Genomic DNA, 22,581 nt, shown 5'->3' with positions numbered 1-22,581 from the left:
GGGATATTATAGTACATTACTAATAAAAAACAAAACATATAGAGCAACAGGGCAAAGCATTATAAGAAAAAAAAAAGGGAGAGGTGAGACAAAAGGACACAACAAAAAGGTATGATTTCAAAAAATGTGACGAAAACAAAATGATTTCTGGATTGCATTCAGTTCAGGGGGAGAGATGATGAAGAGGAAAGGGTACAGAAAGAACAGATGACAAACACCAGGCAGATCCATGTTAGAGCTTCTCTACCCAGGCTTTCCCATACTCCTCACCTTTCTATACAGAAGAAAAAGAGCACAAGCCGCAAGATGGACATCAGTACAAGTGTATTGTGAATCTGTGTTTAAACAACAGGGTTATTTTCATAAGCACCTAACAAAAGGTCTGAGTTTCATCAAAACTGGTACCACATTGACCACGCTTACACTATCAGTTCCTTACAAAGGAGATGCTTCCCACTATTATTTTCCCTTGTTTATTTTTTGTAATTTTTTTTTTATTTAACTGAGGGAAAAGCTATGAAAGTATGCTTGGCACTTATACTGGAAACAACGTGTGCAAAGTATATATATTTGCAGAATGGAAAAGGAAAAATAAAAGTAAAAAAAGAAGACCTGGCAAAACAAAAGAACCAAGCAAAGAAAGATAATCAAAGTTGCCAAGCTTAAAGGAGAGACATCAGGTACTTCCATCAAAGAAAGATTAAATTTCTCCCCCTTCTTTGGTGTTTTGCAGCAGGAAAGTAACAGGGCATGAAAAAAATCCCCTCCAAGGCAACAACCTGTAGTTTGTTCAGAATGTGCATGAAGATAATTTAGGGACTAACAATGAAATACATTTTCTAAAGTTAAAGAAAGAGGGTGAAATGCAGGAAGCAGATGGTGAAAGTGTATAAAATGCATGATATGTATTAATGTTTGAGAGATGCTTCACTTAAATATGCATATCATAATCTTGTTTGCTTTTAGTTCTGGGGAAAGAGTCAAAAAAAAAAGGAAAAACCTTCAAAAGGAAGACATATGCTCACTGTGGCCCAAAATACTTTAGGATTCTGCTTTCCTACAGATTTTCTTGATGGGTTTCCATTTTCCCAACCATTTCATACATGCAGTGTCTGCTAAGCTCAGTTCTTGATGTTTCCCAATTTACAATCTCTCAACCACATCCCAGAGCTCTTTTGGCCCAGTTTGTTCCCTTGCTGGTCTCTGCTCTCCAAAGGAATTTCTGTGCCAGTCAGCTTGGTGACACAGCAAGGAAATCACAACAGGAAACAGAAAGTCCTCCCACAACCTTCTTGTGCATTCCACTGCAAATCCATCCACTCAGCAGATCACTGTGCTGGTCCCTGGCATTAACCTCCCTGAGAGAAAGCTCAAAGTTTTCCAGGAATTGAAATGGCCAGACTGCATACAAACCATAGAATTTACCCATATGACAATATAAAATACTTTCATTAAATAATTTTTCCTTTTATGGCAGTTTAGCAGCATACATTCTCCTCTGTCAAATGCATTTTCTTTAGAATTTTTTATGCCTCAGCTTGGGGAAGAATACATTCTTCTAAAAAAATCTCCCCTCCTAATTTTCCACCAGCGTCCATATGAGAAAAAAGAACAAGCACACATTACCAAGCATATTTTCTTAAAAGTGTTTTTAGTTCTTCCCATTTTGATGACTGACCAGTTCCCATAAACAAAAGTTCAGGATACCTACCTGTGATGCACAACTCTGTGCTGGACTTCTCCCTAATGAGCAAAGGGGTCAGACAAATACAGACTGCAGCTGACTTTTTATGGCATCAGGGCAGTCACAAGAATGGTGAAAATAGAAGCATGCAGATTTACCTGGAGAACCTGCTGCTAACAACTCTGTTCTGCTGACAACAAAGGTACGAGACAGGGACAAGGGAACTAGAAGAGGGAGAGAAAAAGGATGAGATCACGGCCAGAAAGGCAGCAGCTATCCACACTCGACAGGGGAAGGAGCCAGCTGACAAACTGACCAACTAAAACCACAAGTGCAAATCAACTGTGAAAAAGCAAAGGGTTAAAACAAAAGCAAAACCAAAAAATGCAATCAAATTTAGAAATAAACGAAAAAACAAGGCCAAGGAATTGGAGTCAAGTGAATAATTTTCACTTGCTATTTTAAATGACTATCCAGCACCAAACAGTCCATCAAGGTACGCTCATGTTTTGAAATAGTTCAAAAGAAGCAGTGGTGCCCACTCCAGCCTGGAAGGCAAGAATTAAAGCAAGCCAGAAAACATTCAGGGGTGCTCTTCCTTATGGGAGTCAAATAACAAAAATAAAACCAAAAGATAGTTCATAGTTCTTCAAGTTTCCAGTAAAATATAACGTAAGAATGTGATTCTCCAAGTTCATCCCTGTTGGGATGGGTATTGTATTGCTCACCATTACTGCAAATCCCTCCCCAGCTGCAGTTAAAGAAAAAAAGCCTCACTCTTTTCTTAGTTTTGTGTTTATTTTCTATAGTTTTGTTTGTGGAGTTATTTTGGTTTTTTGTTGTTTGGTTTTAGTGTTTTACTCCAATGTTAATGGCTTCATCTTCCAGGTGAGGAGAGCAAGCACGTATAATTAATTTAGGACCTACAGAAGAGAAGGATCTTTCATTCCACAATAACTTGTACTTTCCCTGAACCTTCCTGTCTACACAGAGCAACAGGAACTTATTTTTATGAGCTGATCTCAACAGAAATCTCAGAATGCCACAAGACATTATGTAACAAATTCCCTGAACCTGGAGGCAAAGGCAACAAAATGAGGGATTTGCTACAGGTAAGGAAGAAAAAAAAAAAAGAACAAAGCCAACCAGTTGAAGGTAATTTCAAGATTGGCTGAGATTACTTTAAAATACTACATATTCCTGAGTGCCACATGGTGGAATTAAAGATGGATTTCAGGGCATATCAAGAGGACACCATTTGACCTGATAGGACTTGGGGCAACTGGAATGGTTGTGAGGACAGTTAGGAACATTAAAAAAAAATAGAAACCCAAAACGCAACAACACATGAAAACATTCAAACTGCACAACACTGGCAAAACAGAGATGCCACAGGTGATTTCCAAGTGTAAGCCTGGTAGAAGTGACCATGTCTGACCACCCAGGCTCCATGCCTGGCCCATACTGCAAAAGCTGAGGGTATGATGCAGTTGTACATGTCTCACAATTCCTCACGAACATGGCTGTTACTCCTGAGATAAAATCCAACCAGTGCTCTGCATGCTTTAAAATCTCTCAAATCTCAAACAGTATAAGCTACTGATTAAATTAAAGTATAAGTTACTAATTAAGGAATTAGCTTTGTGTGTAGAAGTGAGCTCACAGAGGTCCAGAGAACTGCTGCTGGTTGTAGAATCTAACAAGGTTACACTCATAACTCACAAAAGCATTTCCATTCCACCACAATTTGACAGTGTACACACACACAGGTATACACATGTAAAGGAGCACTCCTGAGTGTACAATTAAAACAAGCTGCCCCTCAAGTGGAATGTAAACCCTGCTGTGACAGGAGACAATTTCAGCACGAGAAACATCTCTCCCTGGAGTGAACAAGTGGCTCAGTGTCAGCAGAAGGCCAACACCAGCTCCAGTCCCAGCTCACTCAGCAGGGCTGTACATTTCCAGCTGAGGGCAAGACCTACGTGGTGACACTGCTGGCAATAAAATACATCACCAAATGCTGAAATGTAGCTGAAATAATTGTGGATTATATGAGAATTCCCTAGCCTATGCCAGTGAGGTGGTGGTTCATGTGGCTACCACTTGTGTGCAGGTAGGTGGCTCACACTCACCCTCAGACACCACCTCTTCCCCCTCACTGATTTCTCAGGTACATTTCCACACAAGCGGACAGGAGCAATTGCTTTTCTGGCACTGCTCCATCCTTTCTCTCCAGACAGCTTTAGGCACAAGACGGGTGAAGAGAACCATCCCCAAGCTAACCGGCTGGTTGCTCCTCACACCACTAGATGTCCCTCTGCCACTAATTATTCCCGTTAATTCACTCCCTGCTACCCTGCAACGAGCAAAACGACAAAACTTTCCACCAGTACCAGCACATGCCTTGCTAAAGTCAACACTCACATCCTCTGGGAGCTGGCAAACCACTGCCAGCTGCTGGGTCCTGGAGTCAGTGCCAGTGTCACCACCGGCCAATCCCCCCAGGGACACTGAGGCAGGCTGTGCCGGCAAGGAGGTGCCAATCAGTCCCACAGACACAGCAGGGCAGGACTGTTCCAGAAGCCGAAGATAAGAGCACATACCTGGTGATGCTGTGAGGGCCATCACCCCATAGTAGGAAAAAGCACCAGCTTCAAACTTCATCCCCTCTTTCCCAGCCTCCACTTCCACTTTCCCCTGTTAAGGCAAAGGAGAGAGAGCTGCAATTAAAAGGGACCATGGATCTCAAGGCACAAGATCAGATCTGAGTCCTGAAAGATAGTTTTGCCTGACACCCCTAAGCAGTGTCATGGTCCCTGCAGTTTGTAACAATGGACAGACCCTGAAGGGGAACAGGCCTTTGTGCCCTGAGCTACCCTGGTCTTTGATGCCTTGAGGCCAGCAGAAGTCACTGCAGAGGAGCAGGATCAGGATCACCACCCAGCTTTGGTTGGTACTATTGCTCTGCTCCAAGTTACCAGGCTGTTTTCCTTTACTGCAAAGTGAAAAAATACTCCCCCAGTAGCAAAACAAGCGTAAATGTAGCACAATCATCTGGGATCTTGAAGCACCTAGACATTTTGGGGCACAGCTCATATCCCCACAGAATTCCCTCTAAGACAAACACAGGAAGGGAGATGGGAGATAATGTGTGTGGAGGCTGGCTGCCGACACTGATAAGATTCCCACGGAAATAAAGCCCTTATTGCTGAAGAAAAAGCCTTGGGGCTACTTTGGTCTTGATTTCTAGCAGTTTTACAGATTCCAACACCTTTAAGGTCCTGCTCTTTTGTAGAGTGCTGCCTACAAAGACCCTCAGTGCTTCCCAAGCTGTACAAAACTACACTACCATGCAAGTACACCTGTTCCTGATGTGGCTCAACCAAATGTATAACATTATGTCCTACACAGGGCTGCAGAACAGAACCCACCACATCAAACAGCTGTAAAACATCCCAGTCACTCTGGTACACAAGTAGCCAAAAATAATTGTCTTTCACTGGGGCCTGTTTTTCATGTTCACCCATCCTTACTGCACTGAGACTCACAGCACACCACTGCAGACAGAAGAGATCTCATCCAGCTTTCAGGCTGAACTACACAAAATTTGGAATTTCTGGCAAACAACAATTATCTACAATGCTTTTCCTCTGGCTAAGCTGGGAAGGGGAGACAGACTGTGCATACCAGGTGTACAAAGACTGAACACCATCTGAACAAAATTGGGTGAAAATGAAGCCAAAAAGTAGAATTTATTTCTAAGTGTTTATTTCAATAAGCCCCACCTAAAATAAATAATCATGCCTTTAAATTCACAGTACTGGACAAGGGCAGAGAAAGGTGATAATGATCTCAACCTGCATGAGCCCCAATACCAAGTCAGTTTTATCTAACTATCCCAGATAGTTTTATCTAACTATCCCAGATGAGAAAAAGCACAAAATCTGCCTAGCAGGAAAAGAGTGCCCTCACAAATCCACTTTCCTGCTATTACAAGCAACAGCTTCATATAAATCCCTTTTAAAACCAATTTCACTCTATGAAACAAAAGTAGCTTATTTCTTCATTATAAGCCTTCCAAAAGGTACAGTTTTGTCACCCAGGCAAAGACTGGGTACACACAAGAAGAATATACATTTAATTGTTTACTGGCATGCATTTACTGTGAAGGCATTCTTGGTCCCTCAGTGTGAGAGAATAAGTACCAAGTCCATTTTAAATAACAAAAGCAGAGTATTTGTCCCCTTTTGATCCTGGCAGAACTAACCTTGTTGCCATTTTTGTAGTATGTATTTACTGCAACACTCACTTTTCCAAATGCATTATAGACCTGGCATGTTGTGCTTGATAAATATTTATTGATTGTAAAATAGCACAGGAAGAACTGATTGTTCTTTTGTATTCCCATGTCCTCCATTTACATCTTTGCAGCATTACATCAGGGGGATTATCTTGCCTTTAGACTATTTCAGATTGTAACAATTCAGCATGTAAGAAAGGGGAGTTAAAGAGCTACCAGTGGCTCCTCAAACTATTGAAGAAGAATTTTTTTAATATCAGAATTATGTTGCATCCACAATATAATATCCCAGTGCTCTCATAGCTGTTTATCACAGAGTGTTTAAACTCGTGCACTCCCCTTTTCTATTTTAAGGCCATGTTAGGATTTCAAGCCCTGTGTTAAAATTTCAGCTACAATGCCTGGGCTTTTACAACCAAAACTGATTTTCAGTTGTGCAGGACAGAGAAGAACCTTTCCAGCAAAATCTCTCTGAAAGGAGTATTCCTGTTTAAATGGTGGTAGATAGAAACTAAATTTGTGTGTAAAGCTTTACCTAAGCCATTCAACCATTCCTGATTAGTAACAAAACCTGGGAGATGCCAGCACTGGAAGCAATCCTGTACAGAACACACAGAAAACAGTCCTCCCACACCACCCAGGGCTCCAGTCTGGAGCTACATGAGTGCAGGGATCTCAGGGCAGGATAAAGGCATGGATGGAAGGGTTCCCAGGGTCTGCATTCTGCTGGGCTGTAGCAGGAGGTGACGTCAGTTCAGATGGCACAAGGCCCCCACTGACACTTGTGCTTCTCACTACACCTCAGGTACAGACTTCAAAACTGCACAGAAAAATATCATTTCTCTAAACCATCAAACCCCCAAGCCTCCTTTTGCAAAAGGGAAAGGCACAGCAGATAAAGTATGCAGGCAAAGTTCCTATGTCGTGGCATTTTCTGCACCCCTATTTTCCAAGCAATGCCAATGGGGAACCCTTTGCACTGTCTATCCTTGGGATAGTAAAAGCACAAGTAGCTTTTGGCAGATGACAAAGTGGGAAGTGCTTTCTATCCTTCACAACTGGTTTAACTGAGGGTGAAAGCAGCTGAGTGAGCGCCTCAAGCTTGCCAAAGTCCCAAAGGAGGCAGGAGCAGCTCCCAGGAGCCATAGTTGCCCTCCCATGTTTGAAAGAAGACAAACTTCAACACCTGAAAGAGGCATAGAGGGGGATACACAAGGACATAAAAGGTTTTGCATATGTCAACCACATGTCTGACCTGTAAAATGAGAACAAAGTAGTCGACAGGCTTGTTTCGCTGGTAGAGGTAGTGTTCTGGGGCTTTCTTGTTCTTCTCATCGTATTTCAGCTCCTGGATCACATTCGGATGTTTTAGCAGCCTGAGAAGGATCTTCTCTGACATCTGGGATGGACCAAATGCTTCTACTTCTATAACACAAGATACAAGTTGGCATTACACCTCATATGCCTGGCAAGAAGTCAGCAATACTCGTTAATAAGCATTTGCTTATAAAAGACACACAGATGCAGAGAGGTCCATTATGGAACTGCAGGTTTCTTGTCTTTTGAGACTGTTAGATTTGTAAAGGGAGGGGAATGACACAGTAACACCTCAACTTCCATTACTGAAGCATTTTTCAAAACAACCAAGAATCATGTCTTCATCTGAAAGGGAAAAGAAAAAGATGGTCTTCCCCTCTTGAGAGTTCTGAGTCACGGAATTGTATAAATTGCAAAGCTTTAAAGTTGGGGCACAGAGAACCTCTGTATTTGTTTTTTCCTTCCCTAAAAGCTATTGAAGTCACTGCATTTTTATTGAAGTCATTGCACTTTATTAAAATGAAATTAATTAATTAATTAATTACTGCTTGGGGCCTATAAGGTTGCTTTAGAGAGATGCTCTACACAAATAAGACACAACTGGAGCTGCCATGGTTCATATGGGAAGAGTTACTCGAAGTGAGAAAGTACAGGTCAGTTCAAGCCATGTGGGATTAATGCCTGACACACAGAACACAATCCCTATCCACTTGATCTTCAGTGTTTCCAACGGGAGCTGTTTGAAGCAGAAAAGCTCATCCTTGTGTGGGAGAGGTAAGCCAGGGACGACGAGAATTACACATGCAAATTGATCAACTTTCCCAACACCTTTCCCAGCACATTTCAGAACAGGACCATTGACAACCCATCATCTGCTAAAGATACTATTCTCAATTTAGAACAGAGAAACCAGAACGGTAGCTTTCATCTTTTTTAGCAGCAGCTTCACCGACAGACCTGTATTTAAGCTACACAATCCTTCCATCCACAAAACAAGTAGAGAAGCAGCACTGTAAGACTATGTCTGTTGAGCAGGTGCTTATGGAACTCCACCGAGTCTTGTACACTACATGAACCATGCCTTGCTTGCTGTTAAATCCACATCTTCCTGTTGAACTGCTTCCTTTCACCAAGGACACGCTCACGCGCACATGAGCCGTAGGAGTCCGAGCCGTCTAAGGAATTACTGCCCCTCAGCTGAGATGTGATAACCAATCATGGACATATTTCTTTCAAGTCACAGAGGCAAAATAAAGCATGAAGACAGACTAGGAGCATCTAGGCAGGCAGTTACTGCATCTTAGAGGAGGGGAAGTACTAACTTCCAAGTGGAGCTGGCAAACTTCAGACAAAGCAACTTTATAATTTTCCACCCATGAATGTATGTTGAACATGGCAGCAAAGATGAACGTCTGAAAGGCCTGCGTGTGGCACGTCTTTAAATGTCAAAGAGAGACAGCACAAGCAATAGGAAGGCATTTTTCCACAAGCTCTCCTGTTTAAAGGCCTCATATCTGAGGTGAAAGGACCAAGTTTACGACGAAAGGCAATACCAGCCGCAAGAAACCATTCAAGGCCCTGGTCTCTCTGCCAGACTGCCCACCCAAGGGCTAAAACATCAAGGTGTTCTGGGATGGAGACAACTGTCCTCTGAAACCTCTGAAGTCATCAACGGAGGTCACACAAGCCAGACAGAAATCCATTTTAAAGAGTACAGTTCAACCACCTGTGCAGTCTGCATTAAATGTGTCAGGAGAGTTTTTCACTTGGAGTCATAAAGTCTCATGGAACAGGTTTAGACCTTCCTGCAAAAAGTCCAGCATCTTTCTGGAGAAGGCGCCAGAGTGCAATTACAGCCAGCTGGCCAGTGGTATTGAGTCCTCTTTGCTTTGTTCCCTGAGCTCTTCCTAATGGGGTGTACTTGCTAGTCGTTAATCTGACGGACTCTAGACATGCAGTGCGGCACTTGGCGTTCATCCTTACCTTTCAGACCAATTTAAAGTTACTGGTCCACCCCTGGTATATGTCTCAGAGGGTTCATGCCGACACTGAACACAGGAGAGGAGAGAATTTAAAAAGAAAAACACAACAGTGGCATTATTTGTCACCCCACAATCCAGCCTCCCTTCCCGCCTGTCCTGTCCCACCCACCTCACCGGCCTTTGCTGACAAACTGCCTCAGGCTCTGGCACGATCACAGAAGGAGATAACCCGCACTTGCCTGTGGCCAGGAACCGGTGCATTGCCAGGAGGAGCTGCGGTGATATTTTAACCTTCATCTCGCTGTCTGTCTGCTTGAAGGCAGAGAAGTCCTGCTTCCTGTCCCGATGAGCTACTTTCTTTTTCGTCTTGTTATCAGCTGGGGAAGGGAGGGTGGGAGAAGAAAGGAAGGAAGTGATTTCTGTTAGAACGGGGTCCAACATGAACCGCGCCGGCTGTGGTCAGCCAGGGTGGCCACGTGGAGCACGAGGGGCAGGCAGAGCCCTCTGCAAACCCAGCTCACCATCACACAGCCCAAAGCACCGACCATCAGGAGCTGTGCAGCCCTGGGGCCCTGTCCTGCACAGCCAGGCACCCCAGCCTCTGTCACATCTCTGTCACCCTGGTCAGGGGAAAGTCTCTGCTTGCAAACACCTGACTGCAGAGCAGCTCTGCATGCTGCACTTCTGGAGAGGAGAAGTCCTGCTCAGTACTACTGAACATCAAAAGGTGTTGTTTTACAAGCATAGCTGGGATAGCTATTTTTTACATATACATTCCTTAGAAAATTCCCAGCACGTACACAGAGGAAATAGACAATCACTTATTTCTTTTGATGTACCACTGGCTTCAGTGACTCTGCACAGCTGTGGCAAAATCTGCATGCCTTTGGCTGAAGTATTCCCAGTGTCTAGTATATGCAGTTTCCTTTGTCCTGTCCAAACTTCAGCAAAAGTTGGCAAGGTGTACAGCCTGAAGGTGGGAATCTCTGGCCACTTTACAGGCACTGAAGCCAGAATAAAGTACGGAATGGCTTCAGAAATTCAGATATGTGGTTTTGCCTGCAAGTGAACCGGGGCTCCTGGACTCCTGTGTCTTAAAACAGGCTCTGTGGTGAGGAATCTCCATTTGTGAAAGACAACATGAAAGAGACACAAACAATGCAGGTATTACCATCCACTCCCATAGCTGATATCCCAAAATGTTTGGGAAACCAGGTAAGTAGACAGCTACAGGTATATTGGGGTATGGTATCCATCAGTTCCAGGGAGAAGAGGTCTCTGCTCAGATGGCAGGGTGCTCGTCCCCCCTGGTGGCACCGCCTGTAGGGTGGCAGTGCTATAAGCAGCAGAATGCTGTCAGACAGCTCTGAGCTCCACAGAGTGCAGGAAAGCCAAGTGTTGAGGCAATTCCTGTGAGACCCTCACAGATGATACACAGCTCAGGTTCCAGGGCCTTAGAGGGGGAAGATCCTAAGAACACTGCAGCTACTTGTCCATCAGCCCCTCAGTCAAATGGTGTAAAATGACTGGACTTCTGAGGGACTGGAGGCAGCTCTGGCACGTTGATTCATGGCACAGGATTGGGCAGGCACACAAAGAGCTGCAGGTGAAGTTAACAGTGTGAAACTGTACTTACTCCCAGGTGCTTGTTCAGATTTTGAGTTATACATGCAAAGATGATTAAAGTGATGCATTGGAAGCCCCTGAGATCTGGAGCCTTTTACAAGTCCAAATAAATGCTACAGACTACATAAGGCTCAGAAACTGGTTGAGTTTGAGGCTTGGAAATGCACAATACTGGTAATTTACAGGCTTCTAGATCTTCCCAGGTCACCCAGTCTTTTAGACATGAGTACATCCAGATCCTCAGCTTCCCAGGAAGCTCCAGGACTACACTCCACTCCAGGACTATCGCAGACTCAAAAGCAATACTGTGCTGACAGAAATTTGCCTATTTGAGATATCTCAAGTGTATTCTGTGACAAGTGCAAATCAGAAAGTTTGAGATACTTGTTCCCAGGCACATGGAGAACAATGACGACCCATGTCCTTCTGCTTCTTTGAAAGCAGAAGCCTCTTACCCTAGTAGTACTTTACACAAGACTTGGACTACATCAGGGACTGCAGTTTCTCTTCCAAAAGCAGGAATAGAAACCACTGAAGGGAGTGGCTACAGACTAAAAACAATCCCTGCCTTAGGAATATAGTTTGAGACAGACCTTATCTGTACTTGCAGTTAAAGGAAGGATGCATACCAAAGCAATGGAAAATTAATAGCAAAAAAAAGTTGCCTAGAAGCTCTCACTAGGTCCTACCTCTTGTAAGAGATAAGAAGAATAGAAACTGTTTTTTTCTGAAAAGCTCAGAGAATGTTATTTTTAAAGCACTGTATCTGAGGTATTTTCTCACAAGGAGCTCCATCATTGCTCTCTTCAGGGAGGCAAAAATCACAAGTACAAGTGTTTGCCCTAGGACAGAGAAACATCTCTGTGCTTTTCCTTTTAAAGAGCTGTAACACTGCAAGCTTTACATGGCACTACTGGTACCTGAAAACAACACCAGCATCACACATTGGGAAAATGCCTTAAATCTTTCTGTCCATAATGGTCATCAAGGTAAGAGACCCAGGCTTTAACTCAAATAATGGGCAATTTCAACTCCCCCTATTTTTTTTTCCTTGGCAGCTTATCCAAAAATCTTCCCTCAAGAAAAACGTTACATGGTTATAGCAGAGCCACATGGCTTAAGCATTATTGGCACTAGCATTATTTTGGCTTATTTTTGCAAGGGATGGTCTTAAATTGTTCTTTGCTATCCAAACAACTTCTGAGCTTCTTTTAAGACACAAGAAGCGAGGACTGGATTGTGACCAATGTAATTGAAGCTGAACCAGGTATTTCCTGTCCGTCCTTTCTCCGGTAAGTGGGATGGAGATGCGGGCACTGAAGTTACCTTGGCATGCTGAAGTGATCTCTGCTCACAGAGTGCTGAGCTGCTGTTTGGTTCTACAACATGAACAATGAGATGCACAAGGGATACTCGCACTACAGCTTCTGGTGAGAAATCAACAAATCCTGCAAACTTCTTCAGTAGGTGCTGTAAATATTTAGACTTCACCTTCATAGGCAACAAGTCTGACCATGAACTCTGGGCTGAGATAGAGAACTCCAGAGGATGAGTAGTCAAAATGAAATTTAGGTTGTGATATCTCTTGTAATAATCCTAAACATTGATGCCTGATGCATAACATGAACAAGCAGCCTGTGCAGTCTAGGACAGAACATACAGCTTTCTCCCTTGGGTCTCTGAGAAAGTTGAGAAATGCTCTCCCACCATGACTAAAGCCATGACAGCACAGGACAGATTCTTGTAGTGTGTCAACCATGAAAAAAAGCTACAACTTTCCAGTACTAAGAGCCAAACACACTGGCAGCTCTTTATCACAACATGGGCTGAAATGTGTCATGACAGAAACATCCTCTCTCCACCCCTTCAGCACTACCAGTACAAAGTTTCATTCTCAGAAGTACTCAGGCTACCCAGATCTTGATGGGTCAGACATATTTAACAACTTTTCCTGCTCCCAGCATCTCTGCAAGCCGCAGCACAACAGAACCACATGAAGACATACCACATATTTATTTGCACCCCTGCAGAAACTCAGTTGTGGAGTTCAGCAGTGAGAGCAGCTTTCAGCAGAAACTGCAAATATACTATTGCTTCCACCTTGAAACAGTTCAAATGTTTTTTTCATGGAAACAACAGAAAGGCACAGCTCCAACACAAGGTCAGCCATTTCATCGAATTTCAAGTTTCCATCAAAGCAAAACAAAACAATTTTAAAACTTCAGAACAAAGTGTAGCAATGCTGCCAGAATTTTTCAAAAGCTCTTTTTTAAAGTAAACACCTAGTACAGAGCAAATCAGTCCAAGGGTTTCAAGCTGACTTGTTGTGAGCTGAGCAAGCCAGACTGCTATAATAATGAACAGAATCAGAGGTGGGGTTACTAACAGTGACACTGTGATATTAACACCAAAAATAACCTGCCTTAACATATAATAGACAATAAAGTACTTTCAGTAAACTCATGTTCTCATCACCAAACCAACTGGATGTTGGCTGCCCAAGTCCAAATCCTCACCGTTTCTTGGGATTTCTGCTCTCTCCCTTACTGCTATAGTATCCTTCAGTCTAAACAGTGGAATGATCTCCAGTGCTTCATAAAGAAATTAGAAGTTCTTCATGATACTTAGCAGGAATCACCCTCTAAAATTTTCTGCATCCTCCAGGAAGGCTAGGAAGTTTTCTTACTGTTCTGAACGAGGAATTTTTGATAGCAAAAAATTATCCTAGGAATGAGAGTTTCAAGAGAACTCAATGCTCATCAGCTCTTTTTTGTTAATATAGGAAGCCTTCAGGTAATACAATTAAAATTAAATTCTCATTTCCTTGCCCTCTAACATCCTATTAATGGGCAAAGCTTTTTTTTGTCCTGAAGAACAACACAGCGTGATCTATGTGTTTTCTTTTAACAAACAAGGCAGAGGGGGAAATTGAAAGCATAAGCAGTGTCTTCCCTCAAACATACATGTAAATATCTCAAAGGTAGATAAAGACAGGATCTTTTTGGAGAATAAAAGGAAGTTTGAAATCATCCTGCAAAAGCATTATGTTGCAACTTATTAGCCCAACAATTCATTTGTGAAGGTATGAAAAGAAATCAATATAACTGGACTTCTGTGATTTACACAGTAATTAGACTCTTCAGCACACATTGAAACACAACTGTGATTTACACGATCATTTGGGTACATAAATACTGATAAAATATCCACTAGGTACAGAAAGCATTTCAGGCAAAAACAAGTCTATCCCACAGTATAAAGTGCTCATTGGGCATTTGGCTTGGAGGGAGGATAGAAGATGCTTGGGTTGGCCTGAACAAATGCTGTAGAAACATTCCTTTCATGAGGAAAGAGAAAAAAAGCAAAGAATAGCTGAACAGTGTTAAAGATACTTAAAATTATTATTTCTACTATAATAGAATCTGGAGACATCCTTGTGCTGCACAAAAACACATAGAGAAAAACAGCATCTGCCAACAAGTGATCAAAGGCCAGATAACACCGATGAAGAATGACTGAAAGGAAGTCCTGTATGCACAGGCCAGATTGTGCAGATGGGGGGAGAAGCAGACACTTTAGGTAACTGGCCAAGCTTTAATCTGGGAAAGAAAAGGGTCCAGATCTCTCAAGTTCCAGGTAATGGCTGACCTGCAGCACCATCTCCCTCAACAGACGTTACCCCAAAGAAGGAAGGAGATGTGCTGAGTGATGAAAAGAGAAGGCTGGTTTAGAACAGGCTGGTTTTCAGCCCTGAGGAAGACTTTCCATTCTCAAGATCTCTCAATGAGTGACAGATATTCTAAAGAGACTCCATTCCTCCTCCTTGAGGCATGGTATTTGCTTGCCTCTTGCTGAACTATGGTTGTACATGGACTACAGGCCCTTGAGGCAGAGTGACAATAGGGGAAAATGTGGGAGATCATTGTCACAGATGTAAACCTTCCTGGTAAAAGGATCAAATAAAGAAACTTGTCCTGCTTCTGAATTAACACAGCCTAAACAAGTGAGGTTCCCATGCTGCAAAACCAAAAATTACTTTGACCATCTGAGGGCTCTGCAGGTCATTTTGTTAAGGAAACTTCCTCAACAATTTGACTACTGAGATTTTTAAACTAACAACATATCTCTCAAAACACAGCAATAAATACAATTGCTACTGGATGGAGTCTTTCTTCTCATCTATAAAGAAATTGCAAATATTTCTACTCACTGTATAGATCTGTTTCATCCAGAATTTCAGACTTGATGATCTCTTCAATCACATCTTCTAAAGTGACAATTCCCAGGACTTCATAAAAAGGGTCCCCTTCTCCTTCATTGTTTACTCTTTGCACTATAGCCAGGTGAGACTTGCCTGCAAGGAGACAGATCAGCAATTTAGACATTTTAGAAACTTCTGAATTATCAGAAATTATAGCAGAACTAGAGACATACAGGTATAAATAAAAATCAAAAAGGTTGGTGTCAGGCTTTATGAAAAAAGGGGCAAAGTTTAAAAAATGCTTAAAATCATAATCTGTTTTCTGTCTGAGATACACATTCCTGCATCACATAAATCCACCTTTTGCCCTAAAGGAGAGCTAAAGAGATTAGTGTTCTTTCCTAATGTCTTTCTCAGCAAAACTGTCACCCTGGCACTGAATTCATCATATTATCTTGTTGTTCTGCTTCTTGTCTCATGCATTGGCAGAGGAAGGTCAAGCTGGAGCCCTCCTTTGCAGTGAGATCCCATGGATGTTTTCCTCAAGCCTGGAAAAAACAGCAGCAATGACCAAACCACAGAAGCACAGGAACAGGATAGAGCTAGGGAGAAGTCAGCCCCATCCATCAGCTCCTCTTTTTTCCTTCCCTTCCTCAAAAATAATTTATTTTTATATTCCCCCTATGGGGTGATGACATGTTATTTAGGATTTCATTAATTAAAATATTCAAAGCAACTCTCTGATCAACAAAGAGAACATCAAAGAAGAGATTTAGCAGTAGTTCTAAAGATTCCTGAGCTGTGCATCATTCACAGTGAATTCTCTAAAGTCCTTTCTGCCATAGCAATGATGATGGTAAGAATATCATCATCATGACCCTTCAAACTGGCCTTGATAGCTCTGGCTGCCAGTTTCTCCAGCTACCATTGAAAACCAGTCCTTTGTAAAGCTGCATAAATAACAGAATTCATTCAAAGGGTCCATTAAATGTAAGTGGCATTGTGCAGTACAAGCACACAGACATCAATGTGCTTTCTGAACTATCAGGAGGTAAGAAACTGTGTCTCAGAATCTTCTTTGCTGTTCTCAAAAATTATCCTTATCGCCAACTGAGGAGGACAACCAAAATAGTTCAACTTTGCTTAGACCCCTTTATAGGCAATAATGTCTGCCTGTTTTAAGATTCAGATTATTAGACTAACAAGCATTCAAACTATTCCAGCCCAGACTTACTCATGCTTAAAGAATGAAAATATCCTGAACAAATTAGACGAGGGAGGAAAACTTATCAACTACTGATATAAACATTGCATCAGGTCAAGTCAATTCACTTTGGTAAGTTTTTCACATCTGCTTTCCCAGGGACCCAACATAAGCAGTTAAAAACAAATTCTTGGTGAATGCTGTCTGTCGAAAGTTAAATTCTTTTGCTATTCCCAGCTTGTGATCATTTAAAAGGAATTTTCCAAAGCAGGGTCTAATATTAGACTCAAAATGAAGTTTCCATTCCACTTAGGCGATATTCTCACCAAAGTAACTACTGCATAATCTGATTGTCTTGGAGCTACTCGTTTAGATGCAGATGGACATACTTTAAATACCAACTGCACAGCACTGCTGAGTCTTATCTTGAGGAGACCTTATTCTACAGCAAATTAATAGAAAGATGATTTGTGATTTTTAAAGCATCAACATCCATATTGTACTGAAAGTCTTTCACTGCGCCAGGTTTTACGGATTTTATTTCTCTTCATTCCTGGCAAGACTTCCAGCTCTTTCTACTGCTCGATGAACAGCATTACAGTGACTTCATAAAAACATGAAAGATCTGAGCACTATTATTACTGCAATTTGCCTGTAATATATTACTCCAATTATATCCTTTCAGCATAACAATGTTAAATAAGGACTGTGGCATAAAAAAAAATTGCACAGACAAAACAAATGTTCTAATTTATTTCACAGTGCCTATTCGTGCTATATTAGTGTATTTGCTTTCAAGTCAAAAGATAGGCTCCTTCAAGAGCCATTTCTATCATAGACCACAGCAGCTCATCAGCACATGCTTATTCAGGTGCTAATTCCTCAGGATATCTGTTCCCACATATTAGTAAGGGGTAAGATCTGTTCAAGTGGGTTAAATTAAAAAAACAAACCAAATCAGCCAAACAAGAATACCAAAAGACAATGCTATCAACTTGTGTTCAGCTTTGATCAAAATCATCAGCCCTTTCCTCCACTCCTGCACTGCCTATGCCAAAATGCTGAACTAGGTGATGAAATTTGAAATTTTGAAAAGAACAATCTTTCTAACAATGGAGTCCTGAATACATCTACAAGCAACGTCAGAGATTTATGAAAATGGGATGAGGGAAGGACCTGAGGGGTTGGAATACAATGGGAAGTTGTGCACAAGTTTCATCCACAAAACAAGTTGCATGTCCTTCCTACCAGAGTGGTCCCCACGAAGAATTCAGCATCACTAAAACATGTTATGCTCTCCCCATTTGAGCAGCTGCAGGACTCTGATCCAAGCAATAGCACCTAATGTGAGATGAGTGACCAAAATCTACACCAGCTGTTGCTCTCTTAAGCAGAGTGAGCTGGTAAGACAGGAGTTACGGAGAAGTATCAGGCATTTTGCACTTTCTGTGATGAAAAACAAGGCTAGAAACACTTTTTTTTGGCCTTGCCATACTCTCCAATCTTAAGGGTTTTTTACTTATCACCCAAAGTATCAAGACCATTGAAGCTTGTTATCATCACTGGATTTTGGAGGGTAGCATTGATATTCAGTTCTACCCTCATTATTAAATAAACTACATGCTACAGAGAATTTATCTGCTGAGAAGAGACAGATTATCCACACACATGGTGACACTAACCTTTCTTCCCCCATGATTGTCAAGTTTTCCTGTTCCAGGCTTTCATCAAGCCAACACTTAGCTGGGGTCAGATGAATTTAAGCCAATCTAATAAGCTGCCCCTAAATGGCTGCCTTTTTGTCCCAAGTTTTCTCCTTCCTTTCTATTGGCTCCAATGCTCATGAAATCATTTGATGAGACAGACCAGGTCCGAAAATTACATCTCTTGTGTCTTTGCAAGATAATTTTGACCCAGATCCAATAATTTGCAAGAAGTCACCAGACAGTGGAACACACATCAGAGGTGGTGACGGAGATGTTACAAAGATGCATTCCCAGACTGGCTGCCCTCTCACCACAGAACACTGCAAATACCCTGCACGTATGGAAGTAATCAAGACATAAAAGGCTAAAGGAAAAGCTAGGAGTGCAAAGACCTCTTTATACATAGTAAAAGAGCACAACACAGCATGTGCTCAGCTGTAAAAGTGGCCTGTAAGTAAAATAATGACTCCTCTGAGTGCTTGAAACAGAAATTGGCTACAGCTTTATTCAAAGGGTTTAATCAGGCCACTGACAATTGTCATATTATTTTATTCAATTGAAGAAGAGCAGTTTTTGCTTGTATTTTCCATTGCTAAAGACTTACAGTACATATCCAGTAAGGAGCTGAATAAAGTAAACATCCAGCAGGAACGAAAATCTGGACTGCATATAGTATTCCTAGGGCTTTGAGAGCAGAACATAAATTACACAGAGAGAGCAGGTGTATGGAAAGTTCTGTACTTCACTGATTTTCTGGCCACAGTCTCTAACCACACTTCATAGATGACATTAATGCTTCTTTAATCCCTTGCTTTAAGTGTTGATACAATGAGATTTAGCAAGTGGGCAGCTTTGCAAAACTGCCAGTTCTGACAATAAAGGCAGAAATGATGTGTGACCGACCCACAGCTCCTCTGTGGGCACAGGCAGGCAGTGCTTGCTTTCTGCCTCAGTTTCCCCCCATACAGTGACAGTCAGTGACACCACCAAGGGCCTGTGTGGGGCTGATACCTGCACACGGCCCGAGGCACCAGTTGTGACAAATGTTAATCTCTCTGTTACCTTCACAGGCAACTAAAGCACCAAGCCGTTTTGGTAAATGTAAATCCAGTCTCTTCCCATTGCTTAAAATCCTGCTGCTCAGCTTAGATTTTGCTCTGTAGAACTTCTGATTAATTTATTAAGCTAATTAGGAAACATGAAGATTCTTAGTTAAATCCGCATGAGTAAGTGAACCTAGAAATAGCTCCTGGGAGTCCATGTGATTTACTGACCACACAGAACAGAACTGGAAGAAAGAAATGCCTGAAATACTCATTCTCTTACATGACAATTTCTTGGGAAATACATAGTGGTGGAAAATTCTCCCTTTGATCCTGAGGCATTTATACATCTAGAGTAAGGACCTCGAGAATGCTGTCATGCAGTTCAAACCAGAGATGAAAACATCTCTTCAAGATCTGCTCTGGTCACTCACAGGATCCTGACTCCATTAAGAGTTTTGCCATTTGGATGGAGCTGTACCCACCCCACTCTCACAGGTCACTTCCCCATAGACACACATGCAAAAGAAACAGGATGACAGACACATTGTGGAGTTCAATAAATGCCAATGCAAGTCATAAACCTGGTGCAAAACAGCCCCATGTGCTGGCACTGGAGGCTGGCTGGGTGAACACACTACAGGAGTCAGCAGCGTGTCCCTGCAGCAATGAAAGGAACTCTGTGCTCACATCAGCACACGTGCAGCTGGCAGGTCAAGGGAACAGATTATTCCTCTCTATTTGATACCTGTGAAACCACATCTGCAGCTCTGGCATTCAGTCTGGGGTTCTCCAGTTCAACAAAGACATCAAGAAACTGAAACAGTTTTGGTGGATGGTTCCTAAGAAGGGCTGGGCTGGAGCCCACGATGCACAAGGAAAAGCAGAGGGCACTGCATTGGTGGAGTCTTGCAGAGAAAAGGCCGAAAGAAAGGACTTCAAAGTCCTTCTGTACCTCATAGAAGGCTATAGAAAACACAAAACTAGAGTCCTTTGGCTAGATACTGATGGGACAAGAGACTACAAACAAATTTCAAACATGGAGACTCTTTAAATAATGAAAACTTGTTCCTTACGAGGGTGGTCAAACACTGGGACAGGCCCAGAGGGGCGGTGAGATCTCCAGCTTTGGAGGGATTCAAAACTCAGTGACCTGAGCCAGCTTCAGAGGTGACCCACTCCAAAGAGGGGGTTGGACCAGATGACCTCCAGAAGTCCCTTCCTAAATTATCCAGTGATTTTAAGAGACTTTGAAGGAAGGTCTGACTGAAACCCCAGGTCAAACTTCATTGCTGAATTCTCATTCCCAAATTTCTTAAAAAAACTGCAGAACTTTCAGTACAGAAGGATATATAAAGGCAGCAAGTTTTACTGATCTGGAATGCCACAATCTGGCCTTGTATGTGACTAAATGTAATAACAAAATGCTACTACTAGCCAGACTATGCTTCAGAAAATTACAATACTGCTGCAATAGCTTTAGAGCAAACACAGGTTCCTAGGAATGAGTGATCCAACAGCAAACGTGCAATTTAGGGGCTCTGAGCAGTGAGCTACAACCCGCAGTGATGTGTGTAAGCTTACACTATGAGAAACTTGAAATGCCTTTATTTCTGCCAAAGGAGGTTTAGGAACTTGGTAACTGGAAAGAGTTGTAGGTGTTATTTCCCCCTGCAAGCAGCAGATCTTACTAAAGGCCCCTGGTTTCCTTAAAAAAAAGTTAAAAAGAAAAATCAAAGCTGTGGTAGACATTTATAAAACAGAAGATTCTTGTTAAGTCAGTTTGTGGTACAACAAGAATCAGGCTAGTCCATTTTTGTTAAAACCAGTAATCTGAGTCTGTTTGCTGTGCCCTGGAACATTAAGCCATAGCCTGTTTAATATGTTTAATATGCCTTCAATGACATGGACAAAAATCCCATGTGGTGTTTAGCTGCCCTTGAATTTGCTAACTAACAATCTGTGCTTCTGAAAAATTCCCTGTTTAAACTTATGGGGCTGTTTTTGTTTCGACTGATTTGTACAAAGGTAAACACTGGTCTGTCACTGAGATTCACAGGTTCAACAACACATTATTCCAAACAATCAATTTTAAAACATGTTGTATAATTTATCGATTAAAAATAACTCCCCCTGGAGTAGCCTTGGCTTGCAAGCAATTATATCAAAGTAAAAAGTGTTTTCCTAAATTTCTTTTCCGCACCACAGTTCAAGGACATTAAATCTCCCTTCTATTAGCAGAAATTTTTATTCATGCTGTTTGCTTTTTCACTTTGATTATTTTCAATGGGGCAATCAGACTGGTATTTTCTCCAAACACATACACACAAACTGGTGCATACTGTCTTTGGGTTCATAACACAACACTATTCACAGAATCAAGAGAAACCCAAAACTTCTGTAAAAACATAATCTAGGTTTAGACAAGACTTTTTAGATCCTGTTCTTTTCAGCAGCAAAACATATAATTTTTAATATATATTTGGGAAGGGAATCTGATAACTAGTATTCATTTAAAACAGCCACATAAAAACCATCCAGACCCTCAAAGGAAATGAGTGAAAGTATCAGCACAACCATTGGGAATACAGTGATACTCCTTTAAACCAGAGAGCTCAGCCTCGTACAAACATTAACCAGAAACCACAGCAGCCTTCACAGGAAAATAAAAAAGTAGCACTTTAAATAGACTCTTTGTGTTAAAGTCCATTTAGTGGGAGGACACCAAAAAAAAGCAAAAATCAGGGAGAGTTTCAGAGTGACTTCCTGACAGTGAATTGTATTTGTAAGGAATACTTTCCCAAGGGAAACAACAGAAGCTCAGTTACTTGCAACTTTGAAAACTTGACTGGACAAAGCTCCTAGAAAGGACTCAATAATTCTCCAGTGCCCTGTGGAAGATGGAAGAGAAGTGATGAGCTAACATTTTCCATCTACACCAGCCTACCAGTCGGTGTAGGCACTCCAACTCAGCTGCTGCTGCCTTCCCTTCAATCCCTTCCTCTAGGACCTTGGTGAGACACACACTGACAAACTTAACTTGCTTTGCTGCTGCTTCTAAATGTGAGAGCACGGCTCAAGAAAGCTGCAGCTTTACCTACAACTGAACCAAACCTGGCAACCAACTCAGATCTGGAGCTGGGAAGTCTCCATAGGTACAAACAGTAAAAGAAATAGCTGGGATCCAGAAATAACTTGAGTGTAAGGAAAAAGGGTAATTTCAACTCAGACCTCTGCTATCAAAGCAGAAATCTCAGGGAAGAATCAAATATGAGAATATTTAGGGAAAACTATTAAAAGGTGTAGGCAGGCATCATGAATGAAATTGAAAAGTGGAGAGGAAAAGTTTCAGAAACTCCTTGAACATTGCTAACAACTCCCTTGCCATGAACAGCATGGCAGTGCTTCCCAGTCAGGCAGTGCTTTTGCAGTAGGGCATTTGTGCTGAATATGGCTGGGGTTAACAATAACCAGGGTCCACAAGGGTGAAAAATGCACACCACTGGCTAGGCTGC

General features: G+C 41.9%; 1 protein-coding gene across 1 annotated transcript in view; it reads right to left on the bottom strand.

Annotated features, from left to right (window-relative positions):
- The window catches only part of CNNM2 (cyclin and CBS domain divalent metal cation transport mediator 2), a 108,348-nt gene that overhangs the window by 4,846 nt on the left and 80,921 nt on the right, over positions 1-22,581 (bottom strand). Inside the window, exons 2-6 of the mRNA XM_058810453.1 lie at positions 15,123-15,266; positions 9,526-9,663; positions 7,243-7,412; positions 4,291-4,384; positions 1,843-1,908 (exon numbers count right to left, since the gene is read on the bottom strand). Of these exons, the coding sequence (XP_058666436.1) occupies positions 1,843-1,908; positions 4,291-4,384; positions 7,243-7,412; positions 9,526-9,663; positions 15,123-15,266 (612 nt within the window). The remainder of the gene's footprint in view (positions 1-1,842; positions 1,909-4,290; positions 4,385-7,242; positions 7,413-9,525; positions 9,664-15,122; positions 15,267-22,581) is intronic.

The sequence above is a fragment of the Ammospiza caudacuta genome, chromosome 9, assembly GCF_027887145.1.
Source record: "Ammospiza caudacuta isolate bAmmCau1 chromosome 9, bAmmCau1.pri, whole genome shotgun sequence".
Taxonomy (NCBI): domain Eukaryota; kingdom Metazoa; phylum Chordata; class Aves; order Passeriformes; family Passerellidae; genus Ammospiza; species Ammospiza caudacuta.
The sequence above is the reverse complement of the archived record's forward strand: the minus strand, read 5'-3'. Positions and strand labels throughout refer to the sequence as shown.